The 24,734-nt window shown below is 42.1% G+C and overlaps 1 protein-coding gene across 1 annotated transcript in view; it reads right to left on the bottom strand.

Annotated features, from left to right (window-relative positions):
- MTA3 (metastasis associated 1 family member 3) overlaps positions 1-24,734 on the bottom strand; it is a 429,588-nt gene that overhangs the window by 334,295 nt on the left and 70,559 nt on the right. The window contains 1 exon segment of the mRNA XM_030195789.1: positions 10,051-10,177. Within this exon segment, the coding sequence (XP_030051649.1) occupies positions 10,051-10,177 (127 nt within the window).

Genomic DNA, 24,734 nt, shown 5'->3' with positions numbered 1-24,734 from the left:
TGAAATAGATTCTTCCAGAAATGTTGATAAGTCCTGCATATTTATCTCTGGACCTTGATTATTATCACTTGGATTCGCTTTGGAGAATTTATCTGGCAAATAATAAACTCTGTTAATAGGTGGTATTGCTGATTGAGGATAAGCCAAAACTTCCATTAAATATTTTTTAAAGAAATACACTGGGGTAACTCCAATTAGAAAAGGAAAGTTCAATAAACTCAAATTTAATCTTCTGTTGTAATTCTCTAAATGTTCCAATTTTAAGGAAGTTTTCATTTAATCTTTTATCAAAGTATCTGTAACAGATTTTAACGAAGTTATTTCAGTTTTTTGGTTAAGTTGTTCAGTCTTAACAGTTTCCAAGGTTAATGTTAAAGAGTCAAACTTATTTACCAGCAATGCTGTATCCTGAGACGTTTTCATGACCGTAGTTGTTAATTGTTGGATTGCTGCCCAAATAGAGTGTAGAGTCACCGCTTGGGGAGCCTTAGGCTCTATGATCGAACCATCTGCATCCTGGGGAAGAGTTTTACCGTCTGAGGCCCTCTGGTTACCGACTTCCGGTCCCATCGAGTCCTCATCGCTCATCCGAAGGGCTGCAGGGCAAAGCGGCGGATTAAGCTCTGGCGGGGACAATGATGTCTCCGTCCCAAGTGGAAACGCCGCTCCTTCGGCTAATCCAACAGCGGGATCTCTCACGCCAGTATCCACAGGGGTGCTCGTGGCAAACTGTAGGAGCGTTCGCTGGCCCGGAGGGAGTGATTGGGCCGATGGTAAGACACCCTTCACTGCACCTTTTCGCTTTGTATGTGACGTATTAGAAAAAGGTAATATTGAAAGAGCTCAGCGTTGGCGTCCACAGAGCCTCAAGCCCAAACCGCCATCTTGACTCCTCCTCCTCACCCAAAAGCTGCAATCTTCAATGTCAAAAGAGACCTGCATGGGAATTACTTAAACGAGTTTGAGGAACATGTTATCACACATGAACAAGTCACTTCACTGGCTCCCTGTCCACTTCCGCATACAGTTCAAACTTCTCTTACTGACCTTTAAATGCATCCATTTTGCAGCCCCCCATTACCTCTCCACTCTCATCTCTCCCTACATTCCTCCCTGTGAACTCCGCTCACTGGACAAATCTCTCTTGTTGTCCCCCTTCTCCTCCACTGCTAACTCCAGACTTCGTTTCTTTTCCATCGCGGCACCTTATGCCTGGAATAGACTTCCTGAGCCTGTACGTCTAGCTCCATCTCTACCTGTTTTCAAATCTATGCTGAAAACCCACCTTTTCACCACTGCTTTTGGCTCCTAGCCACTACTCAATTGCCCTCCCCTTGTTCCTTTCTCACCCAGTACTTCCCTCACCCTTAATTGTCTTGTCTGTCTGTATATTTTTAGATTGTAAGCTCTATTGAGCAGGGACTGTCTCTCTGTGTCAGGTGTTCAGTGCTGCGTGCATCTGGTAGCGCTATACAAATGCTAACAATAATAATAATAATTTACATAAGCGCTGTGACATGTTCGATAGAAAATATGAAGACCTGCTTATAAAAGTGGAACATGGACAAAATAGAGCCCGTAGGAATAATATCCATGCGAGAGGCATTCCAGAAGGTGATAAAGGTGAGGATGTGACTAAATTGATGCAACAGATTTTCCACCTATTTTTCAAAGTAGAAAAGTTGAGACTGACTCAAAAGCATTTGAAGTTTGAGCAAGCACACCACGTCTTAGGGCCTCATCAACCAGACCGACCTCGAGATACCATTGTCTTGTTTCTCATGTTTTCCCCAGAAGGAGCAAGTACTACAAGCAGCACGCCAAGTGGGCCACATAATGTTTGAAGGGGCAAAGACTGAACTTTTCACTGATTTATCAACTATCACCCTATGGAGACGACAGGAGTTCCAAGAGGTGATGCATACAAAAGATCAGATATCACTGTAATTACTCATTTGGCCTATCCTTTGCTATGCAAAACAAGATGCGTAAAGTCACACAAGTACAGAAAGGCCAATTGCTTCTGCAAGAAGCAGCTTTATGGCTGGAGCCTGAAGGAACCTCCACATCCTCGTCAAGATCTGGCGGTGTCGAAGCAATTACAAAGTCAATCGGATTCTAATACACCCTCTACTTCTGCACTGGATTGAGACTGCTGGTAGAGACTACTCTTCTATACAGGTCACCTCTCTGCTTCATTGATTCCTGATCTTGGCTGACCAAACATAGAGGGGCATTTTCAACCGGGGACGCCCATCTCTTAGGGCGGCCATCTCAGAGGACAGCACCGCAAAGGGGCGGGGCCGACGATATTTTCGAACGAGATGGGCGCCCATCTTTCGTTTCGATAATACGGTTGGGGCCGGCCAAATGTCAGAGACGGCCGGGTTTGAGATGGCCGGCATCGGTTTTCATCGATAATGGAAACCAAGGCTGGCCATCTCAAACCCGGCCAAATCCAAGGCATTTGGTCATGGGAGGGGCTAGCATTTGTAGTGCACTGGTCCCCATGACATGCCAGGACACCAACCGGGCACCATAGAGGGCACTTCTAAAAATTAAAAAAAAAAAATTAAAATAGCTCCCAGGTGCATAGCGCCCTTACCTTGGGTGCTGAGCCCCCCAAAACCCACTCCCCACAACTCTACACCATTACCATAGCCCTTATGGGTGAAAGGGGGCACCTACATGTGGGTACAGTGGGTTTCTGGTGGGTTTTGAAGGGCTCCCATTTTCCACCACAAGTGTAACAGGTGGGGGGGGGGGGGGGGGGCCTGGGTCCGCCTGCCTGAAGTCCACTGCACCCACTAAAACTGCTCCAAGGACCTGTATACTGCTGCGATGGACCTGAGTATGACATTTGAGGCTGGCATAGAGGCTGGCAAAGAAAGTTTTTAAAGTTGTTTTTTTGAGGGTGGGAGGGGGTTAGTGATCCCCGATTCCCTCCGGTGGTCATCTGGTCAGTTCGGCCACTTTTTTGGGACCTGGACCTGAAAAAAAGGGACCAAAGTGGACGCCCTTCTTTTTTCCGTTATCGGGCGAAGCTGGCCATCTCAAAGCACGTCCCCATCCCGCCCCTGTCCCACCTTCGCTACCCTACCGAAACGCCCCCTTGAGGTTTGGCCGGCTCCGCGACGGAAAGCAGTTGGAGCCGGCCAAAATCGGCTTTCCATTATACCGATTTGGCCAGGTTCAGGAGATGGCCGGCCATCTCCCGATTTGTGTCGAAAAAATGGCCAGCGATCTCTTTCGAAAATAAGCTGGATATTGAATGATAAAGCTCTACCTCACAATCAAGCAAGTCAAAAAAGATATTTAAAACAAGCAATAATTATGCTATTTGTGATGCCTGCATTATTGGTCCCATGAACAATATGTGTTTAGAGAAATCAGCAGAGCCAAACCTATATATTTATATATGCAACATATAAAGAATATATAAATAAATTAAATGATACTGCCCTAAAATGTGTCCAGAGAAAAAATGTATTTGGGTCTTTGTAGCTGTTTACTAACGCTTAGCTCGAGTTATCTGCAGCATGGCCCATTTTATTGCTATGGGCGCTACTTCAGATAACTCGAGCTAAGCTTTAGTAAACAATCCCCTAAAGACAAAAAGGCTGTGTATTATCTTTTAAATACCTGTGGGACCTACAACAACAAAAAAAAAAAGAAGCCTCAAAAAAACCTGAAGCACATATGTGAGTGATAATGTCACGCTGACACTGGCACCAAAGATTACAGAATACTAGTATCTGAACATTATCAGCTCAGGCCTTAAAATAAGCATGGGAGCAATACAATTCTTCAAAACTGATTGCACAAATACCAAAAAACAGGAAATACTGTTAAAATGCCAAACTTTAAAAAAAAGTTCAAAGGTGCCAAAAGTTCTAGGCATGGCATATGTAATGCTAATGATGGCATTTCCTATAGCAATCATAAAACGCCAATGAATGATGCAATGTTGTTATGAAAAACAAATAGTTGATATATGAGAAATGTAGCTCTAAAGACATGTCGTATTGTTAGTCGACTACTAATGACTCAAGCTAAGAAGCAACATTCTAATATTTGGGTCAAAGAGTGATATGTTAATGTTCGTGACGTCAATCCCTGTAAAAATACTGAACCCATGATAAATACTAATGAGAAAGGTGTAAGAATAGAAGAATCATATTGATAGCATTTATACCAGGCTGTCTGATAATCAGGTGCTATCAAAGAAATGTTGTATTGGCAAAGAGTCCACAAAAAGTAACAAGTACACACGCCTTTAAAATCGTGAAAAAAATGATGTTAAAATGTATTCTTTAAGAAAATGAGGTTTGTACATATAGTATTTGCTTGAAAAAATAAAATAATGCTCAAAAATCTAGTAAATGCCATCATGGTATATAAAAAGAAAGTATCTTATACAAATATATAAATTGTTCAACTAACAATATCATGTTGAGACCAGCATAAAAGATAGCAAACTACTAATACTGGACTTCATTATCTCATCTTAACTTTAAAAAGACCCTTCAAGCAAACATGCAAGTCTTCGAATCCTATTGTGAGAATGTCAGATTAAAACAGGACATACTGATGATATGTTACCTTTTAAAAGGTTCTAAAATGCGCCAAAAGCATTAGGCATGACGTAAATGGTGCGTCATTTCTTGTAACGATCAAAGTACAAAATATGATACAATATCATGATAAAATATCATTATAAAAAAGTAACTGGAATGTGGAAAAAGCAGCTCATAGTTTTTGTAGATAAACAATGATTCGTAATGAGGACTGGCATGATACCTATGAAGATTGTAAACTGGAGATAAATGCAAGTACATAAGAATAAAAGAAAACACGGTAATAGCATTGCTATCTGGTGAGATCAAGATGAAAGACTCGCATTTAATAGCAAAGACTGTCGAGCGATCTGGAGTGACTAAAGAATGTTGTGTGTCTACGATGGGTCCTGAAAAGGATGCACATATTTTAAAGTATATTTCTTTTAGAGAATTTGACTAATATAACCCTGCTAGATAGATTTTTTACTATATAGTATAATGTTGAAATGTATGAAAAACAATTCTCATGTCAATAAAATAAAATAATGTAAATACATTTTTTTGAAAAAATACAATTGTAGAGTAAATATATGAACTCTTATACATTGCAAAACAGATGTCCAGGGATAAAGCATGCTACTTCAAAAATGAAAAGGGGGTTTCTTATGAACAGTGAAAATGGGAGGTATGGGTCTAGGTCCACCTGTTTGCAGTGCACTGTTCCCACCACTACACTACTCAGGGCCGCCGAAGGAGGGGAGGAGAGCAAAATTCCCTGGGCCTGGCCTCCAAAGGGGGGGGGGGGGGGCTGGGACTGGCAAGCTTCCTCCTGCCTGCCTGATTCTGGCTCTGTCCTCTCCCCTCTCCTGCGTGCTGTCCAGGACCTGGATGATTGCATTAGCGCAATATCGCATTAATGCAATCATCCAGGTCCCGCCTCCCGGCACAGACAGGACAAGAGAACAGACCATGGGAGCAGGCAGGCAGAAAAAGGCTTGTGGGCCCCCCCTTGGAGGTAAGAGACAGAAAGGTAAGGGGCGGGAGGGCGGGTGGGGGGCGATGTGCAGCGGTCCGGTTCTGCCCTGGGCCCGGCTGTGTCTCTTGGAGGCCCTAACGCTACTTCAGGGGCCTGCATGCTGTTCTAATGGACCTGGGTATAACATCTGAGGCTGGCAAGTAATGTTTTTAATCACATGTTTGGGGGATAGGAGGGGGTTAGTGACCATTAGGAGAGTAAGGGGAGGTCATCCGGTCATTTAGAGCACATTTTTTGTGGCTTATTTGTTAATAAAGCAAAAACAAAAAACGAAACCGTGGGATATAAAACAAAAAGTGAGGAGAGTGGATGAGGATACCAAAAATAATATATTTATTCACATGAAAAATAAAAATTAAAAAGTAACATAATGTACATAAAAATGACCCAACACGGCCATGTTTCGGCCCAAAGGCCTGCCTCAGGGGTCTTTGTAACCTCAGAAAATGTAACTCGGAATGTATGCTCCAAGGGAAATAACGAGACAAAACTCTCTTAGGTCTCCTCTCTTCTAAAAGATATATATAAAATATATATTAAAAAGCAAAACGAACTTGTAATACTCCTCTCCGAAGAGATGTCTCCTCACTTTTTGTTTTATATTTATTTGTTAATAAAACAGGTCTAGACCAAAACATCCAACTTATAGCCCTGGATGTTTTTGTTTTGTTCCATTATGACTGAAAAACATCCAAGTGTTAGGAATACCCAAGTCCTGAACTTAACACGCCCCTGACATGCCCTCTTGTGATTTGAATGTACTTCTGACAGACTTCATAGAAAACGTCTAAAAATTGGGTTAAAAAAATACCAATTTGGACGTGTTTGTCTTTTTGAAAATGAGCCCCACAGTGTAATGTAATAACTGAATATGCCATCGTATCTGCTATAAATACCATTACTCCACTCCATGACCTACAGCTCTTGAGCAATACTCTACAGCATATCCTTATGGGCAACATAAGATTTAACAGTGCTTGTTCACTGTCAACCAGGACTGTGGAGTCAGTATACCAAACCGTCAACTCCAACTCCCTTATTTTTCTATTACCCATCCCAAATTCCAACTCCGGTTCCTCTATTTTTCTACTATTCAGCCCCAATTCTGAATTCTACTATTTCTAAGGAAAATCCGATGCATTACAGAAACATAAGATATTTCTTTATGGCCAAAATTAGACTACAAAATATATTTATTTGAAGTTTGAACAAAGAATCTGAATTTTAAAAATGTTGACAAATGAAAATATCCAATCAAAGAAAAAAGCACCAAGGGCCTTTAAAAAAAAAAGGGGACACAGTTCTTTTATTGTCAACTTTGGATAATAACAATTGTTGAAGAAAGAGTCTTTCTTCAACAATTGTTATTATCCAAAGTTGACAATACAAGAACTGTGTCCCCTTTCCATCCTTATAGGATCATCTTCCATTTTACAACCCTATCAGTACTGCAGCTGAGAGGTGGACTGTGTGGTGTATAGTAGATACACCTAAGAACACAATCTGCCACATGTATATCCACCAGTGTGATTCTGCTTCATCTGCTGAATACAAAAGGTATTTCAGTGTCTTTAACAATTGTAATATCATTACCGCACAACACAACAACATGCATCTAGGAACTGCGCAGGCACTGTCAATTGTCCTTGAAGGATATAAGAACAAGCTGTTGAAGTGATTTATGCAACAATGACAGAATTGTTATTGATTATATTCATTATATTGTAGTAGGGTCATGGAAAATGGGTTACATAATCAATAGATCATAGGTCAGCTTAAATGACCCACTGCTTACTCTGCTCTGCACCTGTCTATTTCTATTCTGCTACACAGACAGATGATCCATTATCCACTGCTGGAACTCACATAGAAGCTGATAAGGATAAAGTGGAATCGCTCAACAAATATTTCTGTTCTGTGTACACAGATGACGAGCCGAGAGTAGGACTGCAGCAGACAAATGCTAATAAGAATGGATATGTGGTAGACCTTGATCAATTTTTAGAAGACTGTGAAGCTAGCAAAACTAACGGCAGACAAAGTATTGGGGCCAGATGGGATACATCTGAGGGTACTGAAGAAACTTAAGGAAGTTCTGGCAGCTCTGCTAGCTGACCTTTTCTTTTTTATTTTATACTAGTAAGAAAGGCCCGTTTCTGAGACCAATGAAACGGGCGCTAGCAAGGTTTTAATCATAGTGTGTATGTTTGAGAGAGTGTGTGTGAAAGTGACTGTGAGAGAGAGAGACAGAGTGAATGTGCGAGTGTGTGTGTGACATAGAGTGAGGCTGTGTGTGAGAGAGTGTGTGTGAGAGAATGGTTGAGCTCAGTCCATTTTAATAATAGGCTATAGATTTTTCGTTTAGGAAGCCATGAAAACCTTTTTTAAACCCTGCTAAGTTGAGCACAGTCCATTTTAATAATAGGCTATGGATTTTTCGTTTAGGAAGCCATGAAAACCTTTTTTAAACCCTGCTAAGTTGAGCACAGTCCATTTTAATAATAGGCTATGGATTTTTCGTTTAGGAAGCCATGAAAACCTTTTTTAAACCCTGCTAAGTTGAGCACAGTCCGTTTTAATTTTAGGCTGTGGACTTTTCCTTTAGGAAGCTATCGAAACATTTTTAAAACCCTGCTAAGTTATTTCCAGTTTTTAGTTACGTGTGACCTGATTAATTAGCAAGTTGATGTTTCATTAAGTGATTGTCTTTTTTAGACATCCAAATTTGGTTGATCTATATAGAATGCAGAGGTATGTGTATGTCATGACTTTCATCCACACTCCATCCAAACCGTAGAGGCATGCTGTATGTACTTGAACATAGGGCAGGGTAATTTTATAAGTAGTAAATATGCACCAAAACCCCGTTTTTAAATTCCCCTTCCCCCATGTATGCACATACAGCAAGGACGAACCTAGCACAGCCTCAGCTCATGTCCATTTCCTTGGCTTCCAGCCAGCACAGATGCTCCTTTACAGATCGTTAAGGGGCCATCTCTGCCCTGCTACCCCCTTCCCCAGTCTGGCTGGCACTGGTTAATTAGCTGTGCTGTTTGCTGTGAGGAAGCGAATGGCAGGGCTCAGCTTCTGCCTGCAGCATGGCAGAGCCTGGAAAGAGGTTAGTTGTGAGCTACAACTGTGTGACCTGCAAAATGAGTTTCCAAGTTGAAATGAAGTTGTCACCCCTAGGATACATTTCTGAAGACCCAGCTATCCCTTATAATGTTTTTCCAGAGGTCCCAAAAGAATATCTCTGCTGTAGCCAGTGGTAATGTGTTGAGGGAGGAGTTTTCAGAAACTTTGTACAGGTTTCTGTTGAATTTAGTTGAGGCCACTGTTGTGCTCCATTCTACTGCCTGGGACACTGGATATGCTCTGGCTACATGACTGGTAGTCTCTGCTTATGAAAAGGACAGTAACCTTTCCACAGACATGAAAAGAAACTCCAAAATGGGAAAGTGAGCTTCTTGGACTGCACACAATAGTTTGAGGACACCAGTGAGAGAATCTGGCAGGTGATGACATGGTCCTTAATTCAGCACATGTTTATCTTCATGTTTGTCTACATACATCTTTCCATTCTTAGACTGGACATCTGCTAGACAGTCATGTCATCCACTGAGGACTACCACCCCTTAATCAGACTAAATGCCTAGCCTCTACTGCAACCATAATTTTCTGAAGGTGTCAAATGTCTTGTAGCTAAGCAGATCCAATGTTTTTCATAATCCAGTGAGTCATCCAAGGCACTCAAAGTCCTCAGTTCCTTATTTTGGGGTTCTATCAAGCACAACTTTGTTATACACTCACACAGATGCTGCACCATGTACAGCTGGTGTGCAGTTACCCAGGCACTGACCACTGCTCCTTGAAATATTTTCTCCTCCACTATATCCAGTGTGTTTTGATCATTACAGGTGGAGAGCTAGAATGTTTCTTAGCATGCCTTGCCCTCAAGGACAGGTTCCATGACCACTGAATGGTGTCAGAACTCCCGTCCTGATCTTCCAGGATCAGGAGGGGGAGAATAAATTTATTTAATTAATAAATTTATTTATTTAGAACCAGAGCCATTAACCTCTACTGAAGAGGCTGGTACTTATTTGTGCTCTGCTTTACCCAGGGTCGGCTGAAGTACCAGAGAGGCTTGCTGTAAAGATCAAAAAAGGTGAGAGCTAGGATTGTATCTGCACATTACTACAGAAAAAATAAAGATTCTTGGCGGCTGCCCCACATATGAGAAACCCCGCATTTCCTCAAACCACCATCGTTTTTTTTTCTGAGAAAAAGTAGACTCTTTGTTGCCATGGTCAGTTAACACCACCACAAGAATGACCAATGGAAAATTAATCTTACAACTCAGTAGTCAGATTACCGTTGCAAACCATTCAATTTATAAACTCATAGTATTAGATTTTTAAAAAATTTACCTACTAGGTCAAACAGTATTCTTACCTGATGTGTGTTGCAGGAAGGGATTCATACTGACGAGAAAGAAAGAGCTCCCTATGCTTCAACTGATGTTTCTGTTTTTCTGTCAAGTCATCCTCTTGTGAATTTTCAGACTCTTCTTCAATTTCTTCTGCAAATATACACATCATTTAAGTCATGACTATATTAGATTCCTTAATTCACCTATTCAAAAATGCAGCTATTTCATTATTAGACATGTATCAGAGAGGTTAACAGCAAAATATTTCAAGACGTAAAAAGCAGATTAACATAGGCACATCTATTAATAGATTGCTGGGCATTTATAATTTACATAGATCTAGAACAGGAACCTCTTCAACTCGGATTCTTCCCATTCAAACAGTAACTAATTAGATTGAAGTGGGGGAAGACCTAATCTTCAAATATTAACACTGAAAGATAAGCACATCACTGTTTATTTATGACAAATTTGGGGCCATGTTTACTAAGCCGCACTAGAGGTGCACTAAACGCTAGTCTCTAGTGTTTAGTGCGCACTAAAAACGCTAGCGCACTTTAGCAAACAGGGCTCTTGATCTCTTTCACAAATATTAAAAAGATATAAAACTTAAAATATGAAAAAGGAATCGCATCTTAGTCAAAAGGTTGCCTAATAAAGGGGGTCTTTCACTAAGCTGCGGTACTGTTTTTAGCTCACAGTAGAAACCAGCTGGTGATAAACGTTGAGACACCCATATGGGCGTCTCGGCATTTACCACCAGCTGATTCTACCATGAGCTAAAAACGCTACCGCAGCTTAGTAAAAGACCCTCAAACTGGCAATCTCATATGTTCGTACCATAATAGTACAAGCGTAAAATATATAGGTCATGTTTATGCTTTATTTGTGAAACTTATCTTAATAGTCCTGAAGATAAATCCTTACACTTATTTCCTTGTTAGAATTTAAAATACACAAACTTTTCATTTCTCACTATTATTTTTATTTATTTTGTTTCTAAGAATTGGATGATGCCATGTGGGGTCCCTCAGTGCTCCACGCTTTCCCCCATCCTATTTTCAGGAATTTGTGGAGGAGCAAGGGGATGATATCACACTGATGACACCAATGCAAACTTTTTTTATTTTTTTTGTAGAATAGGCAACTTTAGTTTGTTTGAAATTGAACACTGATAAAACACACACACACCATAGTCTCCACATCTCTGCCTTTCCATCCCCTTCAAACTCACCCATGGTCCCCAGGATTTCTCTCTTTCCCTACTTCTGTTCCCTATCCCCATGGAATTTAGCATCTCTCCCCTTCCCCCTCCAGCATCTTCATCCTTCCCTTCTTCCTTAGCCCACAGCCCATGGTGTCCAGCATTCTCCCTCCCACCTTTCTCTCTCCTTCTCTAACACCCTGCCACAGCCAGGCATTTATTCCCCCGGGGCGATGGGTCTATCAGCTGCTTGGCTCTTCAACCAGGTCTTTAATGGAAGAAATAACTAACTTGTTAGTCTCACTCACACACACAAGGAGTGACTCGGGCTGCACATACTGCAGCAGGACATGTTTATTTACACCTACCCTAGCTGAGATAATATTTAACCATCTTTCTGACCTCATGTGCAACTTTCTCGAAATCAGTCACCTTACTGTCTAACTCTTCCTACTTTCTTACCCATCTATATGTTACAACTTTGCCTTACCCTTCCACTATCAGCTATAATGTTCTATTATATATTGTGTTGACACTGTAAGTAGTATACCATGCCATACTTTGTATTGTTATTTGAATATTTTTATTGCTGTAATTGCCTATTGCTCATGTTTGATCTATTCTTACTGTACACCGCCTTGAGTGAATTCCTTCAAAAAGGCAGCAAATAAATCCTAATAAATAAATAAGTGGCATCGCCCAGCCAGCTGGTGTGAGGCCTTGAGCATCTGTGCATGCTACTACTACTACTATTTAGCATTTCTATAGCGCTACAAGGCATATGCAGCGCTGCACAAACATAGAAGAAAGACAGTCCCTGCTCAAAGAGCTTACAATCTAATAGACAAAAATAAATAAAGTAAGCAAATCAATTAATGTGAACGGGAAGAAAGAGAGGAGGGTAGGTGGAGGCGAGTGGTTACAAGTGGTTACGAGTCAAAAGCAATGTTAAAGAGGTGGGCTTTCAGTCTAGATTTAAAGGTGGCCAAGGATGGGGCAAGACGTAGGGGCTCAGGAAGTTTATTCCAGGCGTAGGGTGCAGCGAGACAGAAGGCGCGAAGTCTGGAGTTGGCAGTAGTGGAGAAGGGAACGGATAAGAAGGATTTATCCATGGAGCGGAGTGCACGGGAAGGGGTGTAGGGAAGGACGAGTGTGGAGAGATACTGGGGAGCAGCAGAGTGAATACATTTATAGGTTAGTAGAAGAAGTTTGAACAGGATGCGAAAACGGATAGGGAGCCAGTGAAGGGTCTTGAGGAGAGGGGTAGTATGAGTAAAGCGACCCTGGCGGAAGATGAGACGGGCAGCAGAGTTTTGAACCGACTGGAGAGGGGAGAGGTGACTAAGTGGGAGGCCAGCAAGAAGCAGATTGCAGTAGTCTAAACGAGAGGTGACAAGGGTGTGGATGAGGGTTTTGGTAGAGTGCTCGGAAAGAAAGGGGCGGATTTTACGGATGTTGTAAAGAAAGAAACGACAGGTCTTGGCGGTCTGCTGGATATGAGCAGAGAAGGAGAGAGAAGAGTCAAAGATGACCCCAAGGTTTCGAGCTGAGGAGACAGGGAGAATGAGAGAGCCATCAACAGAAATAGAAAACGGGGGGAGCAGGGAGGTGGGTTTGGGGGGGAAAATGAGAAGCTCGGTTTTGGTCATATTTAATTTCAGGTGGCGTTGAGACATCCAGGCAGCAATGTCAGACAAGCACGCTGAAACTTTGGTTTGGATGCAAGGTGAGATATCAGGGGTAGAAAGGTAGATTTGGGAGTCATCAGCATAGAGATGGTAGGAAAAGCCATGGGATGAGATTAATGAACCAAGGGAAGAAGTGTAGATAGAAAAGAGGAGGGGACCAAGAACAGAACCCTGAGGTACGCCGACAGGCAGAGGGATAGAAGTAGAAGAGGATCCACCAGAGTGAACACTAAAGGTGCGGAGGGAGAGGTAGGAAGAGAACCAGGAAAGGACAGAGCCCTGGAATCCAAGTGAGGACAGGGTATCGAGAAGTATGCTGTGATCGACAGTGTCAAAAGCAGCGGAAAGATCAAGAAGAATGAGGATGGAATATTGACCTCTGGATTTAGCCAGTAATAGGTCATTGGAGACTTTAGTAAGCGCAGTTTCGGTTGAGTGGAGAGGGCGAAAACCAGATTGTAATGGGTCAGAATAGCATGTGAGGAGAGAAAATCAAGGCAGCGGCGGGGAACAGAACGCTCAAGTAATTTGGAGAGAAAAGGAAGGAGGGAGATGGGTCGGTAATTAGAGGGACAAGTAGGGTCAAGTGAAGGCTTCTTAAGGAGAGGTGTGACCACAGCATGTTTAAAGGCAGCAGGGACAGTCGCAGTGGAAAGTGAGAGGTTGAGAATGTGACAGATAAAAGGAATAAGAGTAGGAGAGATGGCATTAAGAAGGTGGGTGGGAATGGGATCAGAGGAACAGGTGGTACATTTTGAGGAAGAAAGGAGAAGTGTAGTTTCCTCAATAGTAACTTCAGGAAAGGAGGAAAGGGAATGAGGGGAAGGAGAGAGAGGGGAACGGACTAGTGGAGGGAGAGGTGGTGAGGTAGAGAAAGCAAGGTTTATCTTTTGAACCTTGTTGTGAAAGAATTCAGCAAGGGTCTGAGGAGATAATGAAGGGGGAGTTGGGGGAGGGGCACCTTGAGGAGAGAGTTCAATGTGGTGAAGAGAAGTCGAGGATTAGAGCCAAGACAGTTGGTCAGTTAGATATAATAATCCTGTTTGGCATGTAAAAGAGCAGATTGGAAGGAGGTCAGCATGAACTTAAAGTGTAAGAAATCAGCAAGGGCCCGAGATTTCCGCCAGAGGCGTTCGGCGGAGCGGGTACAGGAACGGTAGCGGATATTAGAAGTCAGCCAAGGTTGGGGTTTTGTACGCCTTACAGGGCGGGTCATCAAAGGTGCAAGAGTGTCTAAGGCAGAGGATAGAGTATTGTTGTAAGAAGAAACAGCCTCGTTGACAGACGTGGATGGTGCCACAGTAGAGAGGAGGTTTGAAACATGGGAGGATAGAGATGAAGGGTCAATATCGTGAAGATTCCTAGATAAATTAGATAGGATAGGATGGGACTGGGAGGGAGGAGATTTAAGTGTGAAAGTTATAAGATGGTGATCAGAGGAGGGATGATCAGAGGCAAGGAAACTAGAAGGTGAACAGTTGGAGGAGAAGATGAGATCAAGACAGTGACCATTTTGATGAGTGGGGGAGGTGGAGCATAGTTGGAGATTAAAGGACGACGTTAAAGCGAGTAACTTGGAAATATAAGAGTTGGAAGGATCATTAGCAGGAATATTAAAGTCACCAAGGATGAGAGAGGGGGAGGAAGGATCATGGAAGAAGGCAAGCCAGGCGTCAAAGTCACTGAGAAAGGATGAAAGGGACTTATCAAGGGGGACGATAAATGACCGCTATTCGAAGAGGCAGAGGAGAGAAAAGGCAGATAGAGTGGACTTCAAAGGAGGAAAAACAGTGAGATTGAGGTGGAAGAAGGGGTTGAAATCTGGAGGAGGGAGAGAGAAGTAGTCCAACACCGCCCCCACGGCCAGCAGGGCGAGGAGTATGTGAAAATAGATAACCGGCATGGCACAGGGCTGCGACTGAAGCAGAGTCATCAGGGCAGAGCCAGGTTTCTGTTATGGCGAGCAGATGGAGGTGACACGAGATAAAGAGGTCCTGGATATAGGGGAGTTTGTTACAGATAGAGCGGGCATTCCATAGGGCGCAAGAGAAGGGCAGAGAAGAGGAGGGGAGTAGAGGAATAGAGATGAGGTTAGAGAGGTCACGGTGAGATCTGTAGAGTTTGGATAATAGTTGGTGAAGAGGGCCAGGATTGGGATTGATGTCACCAGCTGAGAGTAAGAGAAGGAGTAAAAGAGAGCGGAGGAGAGTAGGAGAGGTGTGGCCACGAAGGCGTCGAAGGCGAGAGGTATTTAGGTGGAATGGGGAAGGCAAAATGGAGGGAAGAAAGAGACGGAGATTAAAAGCCAAGAGGGAGGAAGAGGGTAGGAGAGAAGGTGAGGTGATGAAGTCAATGGATGGGAAGTGAGTTCCTGTAGCGGAGAGAGGTAGGGGGTGAGGGAAAAGGTTAGGAAGGGACAGAGCTAGGAAGAGAATGTGAATAGGGGCCATAAACGATTAAGGTACTTTAGCAACTGGAAAAAGATTAGATACAAAGAGAAAAATGCCCCTAGCCAAAAAGCACCTGGAAACTCTGTGCACTTGGAGAGAAGGCCCTGGGAAGATCGGGGTGGAACTGGAGTCACCCCGGATACAGCTGTGAGGAAATGCAGAAGGGCTGCAAGTCCTCCACAGCACCTGGTGGGAGCGCTGGGCACCTAGAGCGGAGGCCCTGAGTGGATCGGGGTGGACCTGGGTGTCACCCCGGAGAAGGCTGTAAGGATATGCAGATGAGCTGCAAGTCCTCCACAGCACCTGAAAGGCAGCCGGTGGTAGAGGTGGGCACCTCTCAGCTGAGGAAAGGCTTACCAGGGGTTAGGCCGAAGCCAGCATTCCTCCCCCTGAGGGTCGCATGCTCAAGGCCTGCCAGCTTCTGATGCCTCTAATGCAGCTGATACAGTCACCGTCCTAGGGAAATGAGTCAAGGGAATAAACACCTCATAGTGAGAGAAGCAGAGAAGAAAAATTTTGGAGGAGCCATAGCATCTGTGGCTCCCATCATTCCAACACCTATGTCTTATCTCATCTAGCCCTCACTACCCAGGAACACAATCAGCTGCCCCCCCCCCCCTCAGCCTTGTACCCCAGCCAGCCAGTCAACCCCTTCTCAAGCCTTTTACCCCAGCCAGCCAGTCACCTCCTCTCCAGCCTTGTACCCCAGCCAGCTAGGCACCCTCCTCTCCCCACTCTTGTATCCCATCCAGCCAGGCAGCCACTCAACCCCCCTCCCTACCCTTGTACCACAGCCAGCCATCCAGTCACTCATCTCTCCTCCTCAACTTGTACCCTACCAAGCCAGGCAGCTTCCACCCCCTATTCCTATTAACCAAGCAGCCAGCCTCTCTCCTACTCTCCCACTAGTCCTTGAAGCTACCTGCTACTCTGCTGTCCATGGCTACCATCAGTAACAAGAACTTTCTCTTCTGTGCATCACGCAGATCTGCGCGAGTGTGAGCCACTTACTGCAGGAACTCTTACGCTGGCCTTGTGAGTTCTGAAACCAGCATGAGAGTTCCTGCATCACGCAGCTCAGACTTATGGTAGAATCAATCAATATGCCCAGAATCCTAAGAACATCTGTAGGGGTAAAACCCCCTGAAACAAAATAACTAATGTATTACAGAGATATATAAAGCCATACCTGTGGTATAGCTTATATAAATCACCAAATGTGCAGTGCTCTGTGCTCCAATACAGACAAAAAATTATGTTTAAAATTTGCAGTCATGCCTTCTCTGAAGGAAGAACCTGTGGTCTGGCTGACACAAGACAAAGGAATGTGGGTAATGTGACCACAGACTGCCTAGAGCCCAGAATTCTGGGAAAAGCGTCTAGAATGATGTCAAAAGACACTGCTGTGGCTTCTCAAGCCAATCACCTCCTGCTAAGTTATCAGATCATCAGACGCTGCTAATAACAAAATGATATAACAAAATGATGTAATAAGGTATTTGCCACAGCAAGAGGCTAGACCCTCTACAGTCACCTCAACTTCACAACTTGCTCAGCTCAATTCATCTTATCTCATCATTGGAACACTTCTGAGCATCTAACCATCAGCAGCAGCTGAAGGTCAAGCAAGCATGACGACCACTTGCATTTCCAGCTGTTTCCGGGGAGAAATTGACTGGCATCATTGACCCAGGTCATATAAGTCAAGCTCTTTAATCATTACTGGGTAGCAAGCAGGTGGCATTAACTTTCATGTGTCAGGGAGTGTGTGTTTATTCCAATTCCTGATCAATGTTCATTATTACATTTCAAATACTGTTTTTCTAATCTTATTCTGTCACTTTCTAAACATTTGCAATACATTCAAATTACTTCTTATAAATACAATTGCTATTATTATTCTTTTTGCAAATAAATTCTTTGTTATTATGATCAGTTATGTGTCTGTAGTCTAGTAGTATAAACATATATTAAAAGAAGTTAGGGCTCGCAACAGCTAAATAAGGAGACATGCTTTTAAAAATCGAGAGTGCATTGTTTCATTCACATCTCTATTCTATACTGTCCATCAGTGTAATTACTGGTTTATTCCTACACATCTATAAAAAAAAATGTGAAGCTGCCAATGATATTGAAGAACCTTGAAAATACATTACTTCAGTTGTTTCCCTATTAAGACATAATCCATTAGCATACATCTATGTTTCTATTCTATATCAGTTCTTCTATTCCACAATCATCCCAAAGGTTCAACATGGATGATATAATAAAGAAGTCCTGTAGTCAAGGAGAACAACAAAAGAGTTCATACAGTTCAATAAACAAAATCAACAGGTCTCAGCTTCAAACAGATGAGTTTTCAAGGCCTTCTTGAACAGAGAACATGAATCAATTTGTTTTATTTGAAGAGGTTGCTAACTCCAAATTGGCGCGCCAATAAGCAAAAGTAAACTCTAAGAGATGTTTACGACAAATATTTCATATCGATGGCTAATTAAGTTTCCTACGAGTCAGCTGAGTAGATGTAAAAAAGCTTGGAATATTCAAACTGTACACCAATTTCTCAGAGGCAAGGCCATACAGGGCCTTATTCTATAAAGGTTATATTCCTAAATTTACACTCCCTAAAATTTATACTCCAAAATGTAGGATTATATAGGGTGTCTCAGTGTTTAGTGCGCAACAAAAACGTTAACGTGCCTTTGTAAAAGGGGCCCTAAATTAGCAGCATAAATTTAGGAGCACAGATTTACAATTTCGGAGCATAAGTTTAGGAGCACAAACCTTTATAGAATAAGGCCCATAGTGACTTATAAACAAGGCATGCCACATTAAATTTTGTCCTTCCTATAACAGGTAGTCAGTGCAACTTCGTCAACAAAGAGGAGGCTCGCTCAAGCTTTCCTAATTGAAAATAAGCCTAGCAGCTATATTCTGCAATAACTGCAGTCTCCTTAAGGATTTATCCCAAAGTCCACAGTACAGTGAGTTACAATAATCTAGATTGGTGTTCCCTCTAAGGAGCGACCTGATGCGTGCAAATATTTTTTCAAGTGAGCACTGAAATTAGCACAACAGTCAAAAAAAGAGTGGGTCCCCCCCCCCCCCACCCTATCTGCGGAGCAAAGCTAAGTAGCAGATTTAGTGTTAATTATTAAAAATGAAATCACATCAATAAATACATTAAAAGAGGCCCCTGCCACTTCTCTCTAAAAATTGCATCTGGCTGCATGTTCCAGCATCAAAATGCTAGTAAATGGAAAAGAGGGATCCAGAGACAGCGAGGGTAAGGGAGATATACAGAGGAAAAGATTCAGAGATAGGCATAAAGAGTGAATGAGCTAAAAAGAATGAGGCAACCAGCACCTCCCTCCTCCCTCCCATGGGTCCAGACAGAACCTCTCTATCCTTTCCCTCCAGCCACTCCTCCTCCCCTCCTATGGGTCTAGTCTGCACCTCTCTCCTTTCCCTCCAACTGCAGCTCTAACCCTATCCCGTCATCCCATGGGTCCAGTCCAGCACTTTTCTCCCCTCTCTTTCTCCTCCCAGAGGGTCTCACGTACAGGTTCCTGCAGCCAGCAGTGATTCACAGTCAGAGGCTATCTCTGTGGCCTTCCTATTGCCACGTCCCACCCTGCCTATTGCAACTTTCTGTTTTGATGCTAAACAGGAAGTTTCAGTAGAAGACAGGATGGGGCAGGAGGAAGGCTATGGAGACAGCCTCTTACTGTGAATCACTGCTGGTTGCAGAATCTTGTAAGTGAGACCTGCGGGGAGGAAGACAGAAAAGGAGGAAAGGATTTTTTTTTCCTGCGGGAACAAAACTCTTTACTATTCCCACGGAGTGGTAAAACGTTTAGTTCTCGCATCTGCGTTGACCATGACTGTCGGCGCAACAGGGACCTCTGAAGTGAGCAACGCTCCCGGTTTGTATGAGCAATCTCTCATGTGCTCACCTTTGAGCGAACACTGATCTAGATATGGAAGCAGTATAGCCTGAGCAATACTCCTAAAAACCTGAGGACTCAATTGATCGAATTACCCTCAACTGTCTCAATCAAAAGAAGAATTTTTTCAACAGAGCATTCATTTGAGGTTCAAAAGTTAGATTAGAATCAATTAAGACTACAAGAAATTTAGATTTATCTTCGAATTTCAAGATCTCACCAGAAGGCAATGTAAAATCTCTGACAGGAAGGAGTTCATATTGACCAACCCAGACTATCTTCATATTAAGCTTGTTTATCTATAAGAAATTTTGCCTAGAGTACGCTGGGAGATATCGTTGGATCTATTCTGCAGGCAGTGGAGTGGGCACCTAAGACTGCCGATGACGCTGGTGAAAGCTGCCTTTGTTTCCATCTTCAAAAGGTTGCCATTGCCACGGGATGCAGCTGCGTGGCTGCAGGCCTGAAGGGGCATAGCCAAAAGGGGCAGGTCCCGCCCCTTTGAAGCACCTTCGGAGCAACGAGCAAGCCACACTGCACCATTCCAATAGGGAAACGAAAAGGAGATAAGAATGCGGCTCTGGGGGTTACAGTTCTTAAGGGATCTATGCTCTTGCATTTTCAGCCATCTAGTATGCCAGTGTTGCCCTCAACTATGAGCACTCTTCCTTCTCCGGACATTTCCCTTTCATTGGGGTCCTATCCCTCCCCTGCAATCTGTTTTGAGAGAAGAGTTAATAAGTAGTCTGGGTCACGAAAATGTGGTTCCAGTGAAGGTCCAGAGTTCTTCTGCTCTTAATTCCTCCATGGACGCGCTAGGACTGTCTACAGGAAATGTACCGTCTAGTGTACCTTATAATTTATTGCTTTACTTTATTGCTATTGCCAATATGGACAAGAATTTAAAAGACAATCTTTTACTTTATAGTAAATTCACCAAGGACACAGTTGTAAATTTAAATAAACAGGATTCTAAAATATCTCAAATAATTTAAGAGTCTAGATAAGGTGGAGTCTAAACTTAAGTCTTGTCAAACCGCAGCAGCTGTGGCAACTAAGGATAGTATGTTAATTCATCTTGAAATGGAAGCTCTTTAAAATGCATCCAGAGCGTGTAGTTTACGTTTGTTAAATTTTCCTTTTATTATCTTTCATCTTTAGAGCTGTTTAAAATGTATTTAAGAGATGTGCTATAAATATCTATTGAAGCTTTGGAAATTAAAAATTTGTATTATCTTCCCAGAGCAGTTAAAACAGGTTAATCAGGAAGGAGATCATAATCTGAATTCACCAGATAGCTTAGGTTTAACAAAATTTCTGGAATCTTCTCAAGACAGTATATCTAAATGACCTACTTTGCTGGTCATATTAGGCTCTGTAGAAAAGAAAATATTAATGTTAAAAGCTTATTTTCAGAAGAAAACAGTACCTTTCTGTGGGCAAATGGAATTAATATTTCTGGATGTGCCCAAACTCAGTTACAACGTAAAGCCTTCCTTCAGCTTAAGCTTCATGTTTTGTCTGTCAGGGGTACATTCTTTTTAAAGTTTCCCTCTGTCTGATCATACATGAAAATCATTAAATATTTCCTTGGATCCTATGCATTTTAGAGTTATTTCTTTAAAATAAGGTAGTTGATCATCCCCTTTATCATTTTCATCACCCTTCTCTGTACCTATATATCTATATCCACTATATCTCTTTTGAGATGCGGTGACCAGAACTGAACACAATATTCGAGGCGCGGTCGCACCATGGAGCGATACAAAGGCATTATAACATCTTTATTTTTGTTTTCCATTCCTTTCCTAATAATACCTAACATTCTATTTGCTTTCTTAGCCGCTGCTAAGATGACGCCTAGATCTCTTTACTGGTCAGTGATTCCTAATGTGAAACCTTGCATTACGTAGCTATAATTCAGTCTCATCTTTCCCTCAAGCATCACTTTGCACTTGCTCACATTAAACGTCATCTGCCATTTAGATGCCCAGTCTCATAAGGTCCTCTTGTGATTTAACAACTTCGAATAAATTTGGGGCCCTTTTACTAAGTCGTGTAGACGCATACACGTGTCCTACACGTGTCAATTTGGAGTTACCGTGTGGCCCGGGTAGTAATTTCGTATTTTATGCATCCGCTAAGTGTGCTGAAATATAATTTTTATTTACCTGCGCAGGGCAGAAACTGGGTGGTCATCATCATTCTATGCGTGTAGATGATTACCGCATGTTCACCGCGTGAGACCTTACCGCTAAGTCAATGGGTGGTGGTAAGGTCTCAGACCCCAAATGGATGCGCGCCAATTTTTATTTTGCCGCACATCCATTTTCAGCAAAAATTTTAAAAATGTCTTTTTTTACAGGCGTGCTGAAAAATGGCTCTACGCGCGCCCAAAACACGCGCCTACACTAGCACAGCCCATTTTTCAGCGCTCCTTAGTAAAAGCATCCCTTTGTGTCATCAGTAAATTTTATTACCTCACTAGTTACTCCCATCTCTAGATCATTTATAAATATCTTAAAAAGCAGCAGTCCCAGCAGAGACCCCTGGGGAACCCCACTATCAACACATCTCCATTGAGAATAGACCAATTAACCCTACTCTGTTTTCTATCTTTTAACAGTTTTTAATCCACAATAGAACACTACCTCCTATCCCATGACTCTCTAATTTCCTCTGAAGTCTTTCATGAGGTACTTTGTCAAAAGCCTTTTGAAAATCCCATGCTTTTGCATATGCTCTGAAATTTTGTTCTTTATAATAGTCTCTACCATTTTGCCCAGCACTGAAGTCAGGCTCACCAATCTATAATTTCCCAGATCTCCTCTGGAACGTTTTTTTTTTTTTAATTGGCATTACATTGGCCACCCTCCAATCTTCCGGTACCATGATTGATTTTAAAGATAAATTACATATTACTAACAATAGAATAGTTCCACAAGTTCATTTTTCAATTCTATCAGTACTCTGGGATGAACACCATCCAGTCCAGGAGATTTGATACTCTTCAACTTGTCAAATTGAGCCATCACATCCTCCAGATTTATAGAGATTTGATTCGGTTTCTCCAACTCGTCAGCTTTGAATACAATTTCTTCCTCGGTGAAGACCAAAGCAAAGAATTCATTTAATTTCTCCGCTATGGCTTTGTCTTCCTTGATTGCCCCTTTTATCCCTCGGTCATCTAACGGTCCAACCAATTCTTTTGTCGGCTTCTTGCTTTTAATATACCTAAAAAAAATTTATTATGCGTTTTTGCCTCCAACACAATCTTTTTTTCAAAGTCTATCTTTGCCTTCCTTATTAGCGCTTTGCATTTGAATTGACATTCCTTATGCTGTTTCTTATTATTTTCAGTCAGTTCCTTTTTCTATTTTCTGAAGGATTTTCTTTTAGCTCTAATAGCTTCCTTCACCTCCTTTTCTAACTTCCCGGCTGTCATTTGGTCTTCCTTCCTCCTTTTTAATACACGGAATATATTTGTCATGGGCTTCCAGGATGGTATTTTTGAACAGCATCCACGCTTGATGTACATTTTTGACCTTCGCAGCTGCTCCTCTAAGTTCTTGTCACTGTTCTTCTCATTTTATCATTGTTCCCTTTTTTGAAAGTTAAATGCAAACGTATTGGATTTCCTGTGTGTACTTATTCCAAAGCAGATATCAAATCTGTGTTATCAAGCGGTCCCATCACCATTACCTCCTGCACCAGATCATGTGCTCCACTATAGGCTAGGTCTAGAATTTTTCCTCCTCTTGTTGGATCTAATACCACCTACTCCACAAAGCAGTCTTTGATTTCGTCAAAGAACTTTACCTCCCTAGTATGCCCTGATGTTACATTTACCCAGTCAATATTGGGGTAATTGAAATCACCCATTATTACTGTGTTGTCCAGTTTGTTAGCCTCCCTAATTTCTGATAATATTTCTACACCCATCTGTTCATCCTGGCCAGGTGGAAGATTGTACACTCATATCACTATCCTTTTCCCCTTTACACATGGAATTTCAATCCACAGGGATTCCAAGATGCGTTTTGTTTCCTGCAGAATTGTCAATCTATTTGATTCAATGCTCTATTTAACATACAGTGCTAGCCCTCCATCAATTTGATCCACCCTATCACTATGATATAATTTGTACCCTGGTATAATAATGTTCCACTGGTTATCCTCCTTCCACCAGGTCTCAGAGATGCCTGGCATCTCTATTATATCTAATTTTTCATTTAGTGCAATATATTCTAACTTTCCCATCTTATTTCTTAGGCTTCTAGCATTCAAATATAGACATTTCAAACTATGTTTGCTGTTCCTATTTACATCTTGCTCAGTATTTGACAGTGTTAATTTGCAATCTTTTGTCTGATTTTTATTTAAGGACACCTGATCTACTATGGTCTCTTTTGCAACCTTGCTATCGGGATACCCCAGCTTCCCTGTTTTGGTCATATATTTGAACGATCCCTTGTTCCGAACCATGTGTTTCTGAACGACTGTTGGTCACATTGAGGTTGAGATTGTTTGGGATAATGTGGGATATAAATGTAATAAATAAATAAATGTATAATATCTTTAGTCATGATAGATTCAGAATATGATAAAGGCTACAGAGCTTATAATGGTTTTCAGTTCAAATACCTCTCTTTGAGCTTCACCAATTTCACTTCGTTATTCCACTTTAGCTTCAATGTCACCTTTAGCACCTAACCTCCATTCTATTCAGGAAATCTGAACTGCCCCTACTTGACGTTTCGCCCATTAGATTGTAAGCTCCTTGGAGCAGGGACTGTCCTTTTTTGTTAATCTGTACAGCGCTGCGTAACCCTAGTAGCGCTCTAGAAATGTTAAGTAGTAGTAGTAGTAGCTTCTAACATTTTTATTTGTGGAACAAGAGAATAACCAAGACCTGCTATGGTTTCCCTTCCCAATTCCATGGTAAATTCAGAAAGTTTTTCCAGGTAAATTCTGGTAGCATAGAGTGTTGGCTACGAAGTAAGTGAACTCAGGAAATCAAATACACTAGTGTTTAACTTTAGAAAAGGAGATTACAATAAAATCTATCTCTCTACACCAGAAATCTCAGCAGACATCCAGGTCAAAGTTTCAGCATGCCTGGCTGACATTGCTGACTAGATGTTTCACCGCCATCTGAAGCTAAACATGACCAAGACTGAGCTTCTTATCTTTCCACCTAAACCGACCTCTCCTCTCCCCCCTTTCACTATTTCTGTGGATAACACGCTCATCCTTCCCGTCTCATCAGCACGTAACCTTGGGGTCATCTTCGACTCCTCCCTCTCCTTCACATATTCAACAGACTGCTAAAACCTGTCGTTTCTTCCTCTATAACATCACCAAAATTCGTCATTTCCTTTCTGAGTATGCAACCAGAACCCTCATCCACACTCTTAT

The sequence above is a fragment of the Microcaecilia unicolor genome, chromosome 3 (genome assembly GCF_901765095.1).
Source record: "Microcaecilia unicolor chromosome 3, aMicUni1.1, whole genome shotgun sequence".
NCBI lineage: Eukaryota > Metazoa > Chordata > Amphibia > Gymnophiona > Siphonopidae > Microcaecilia > Microcaecilia unicolor.
The sequence above is the reverse complement of the archived record's forward strand: the minus strand, read 5'-3'. Positions and strand labels throughout refer to the sequence as shown.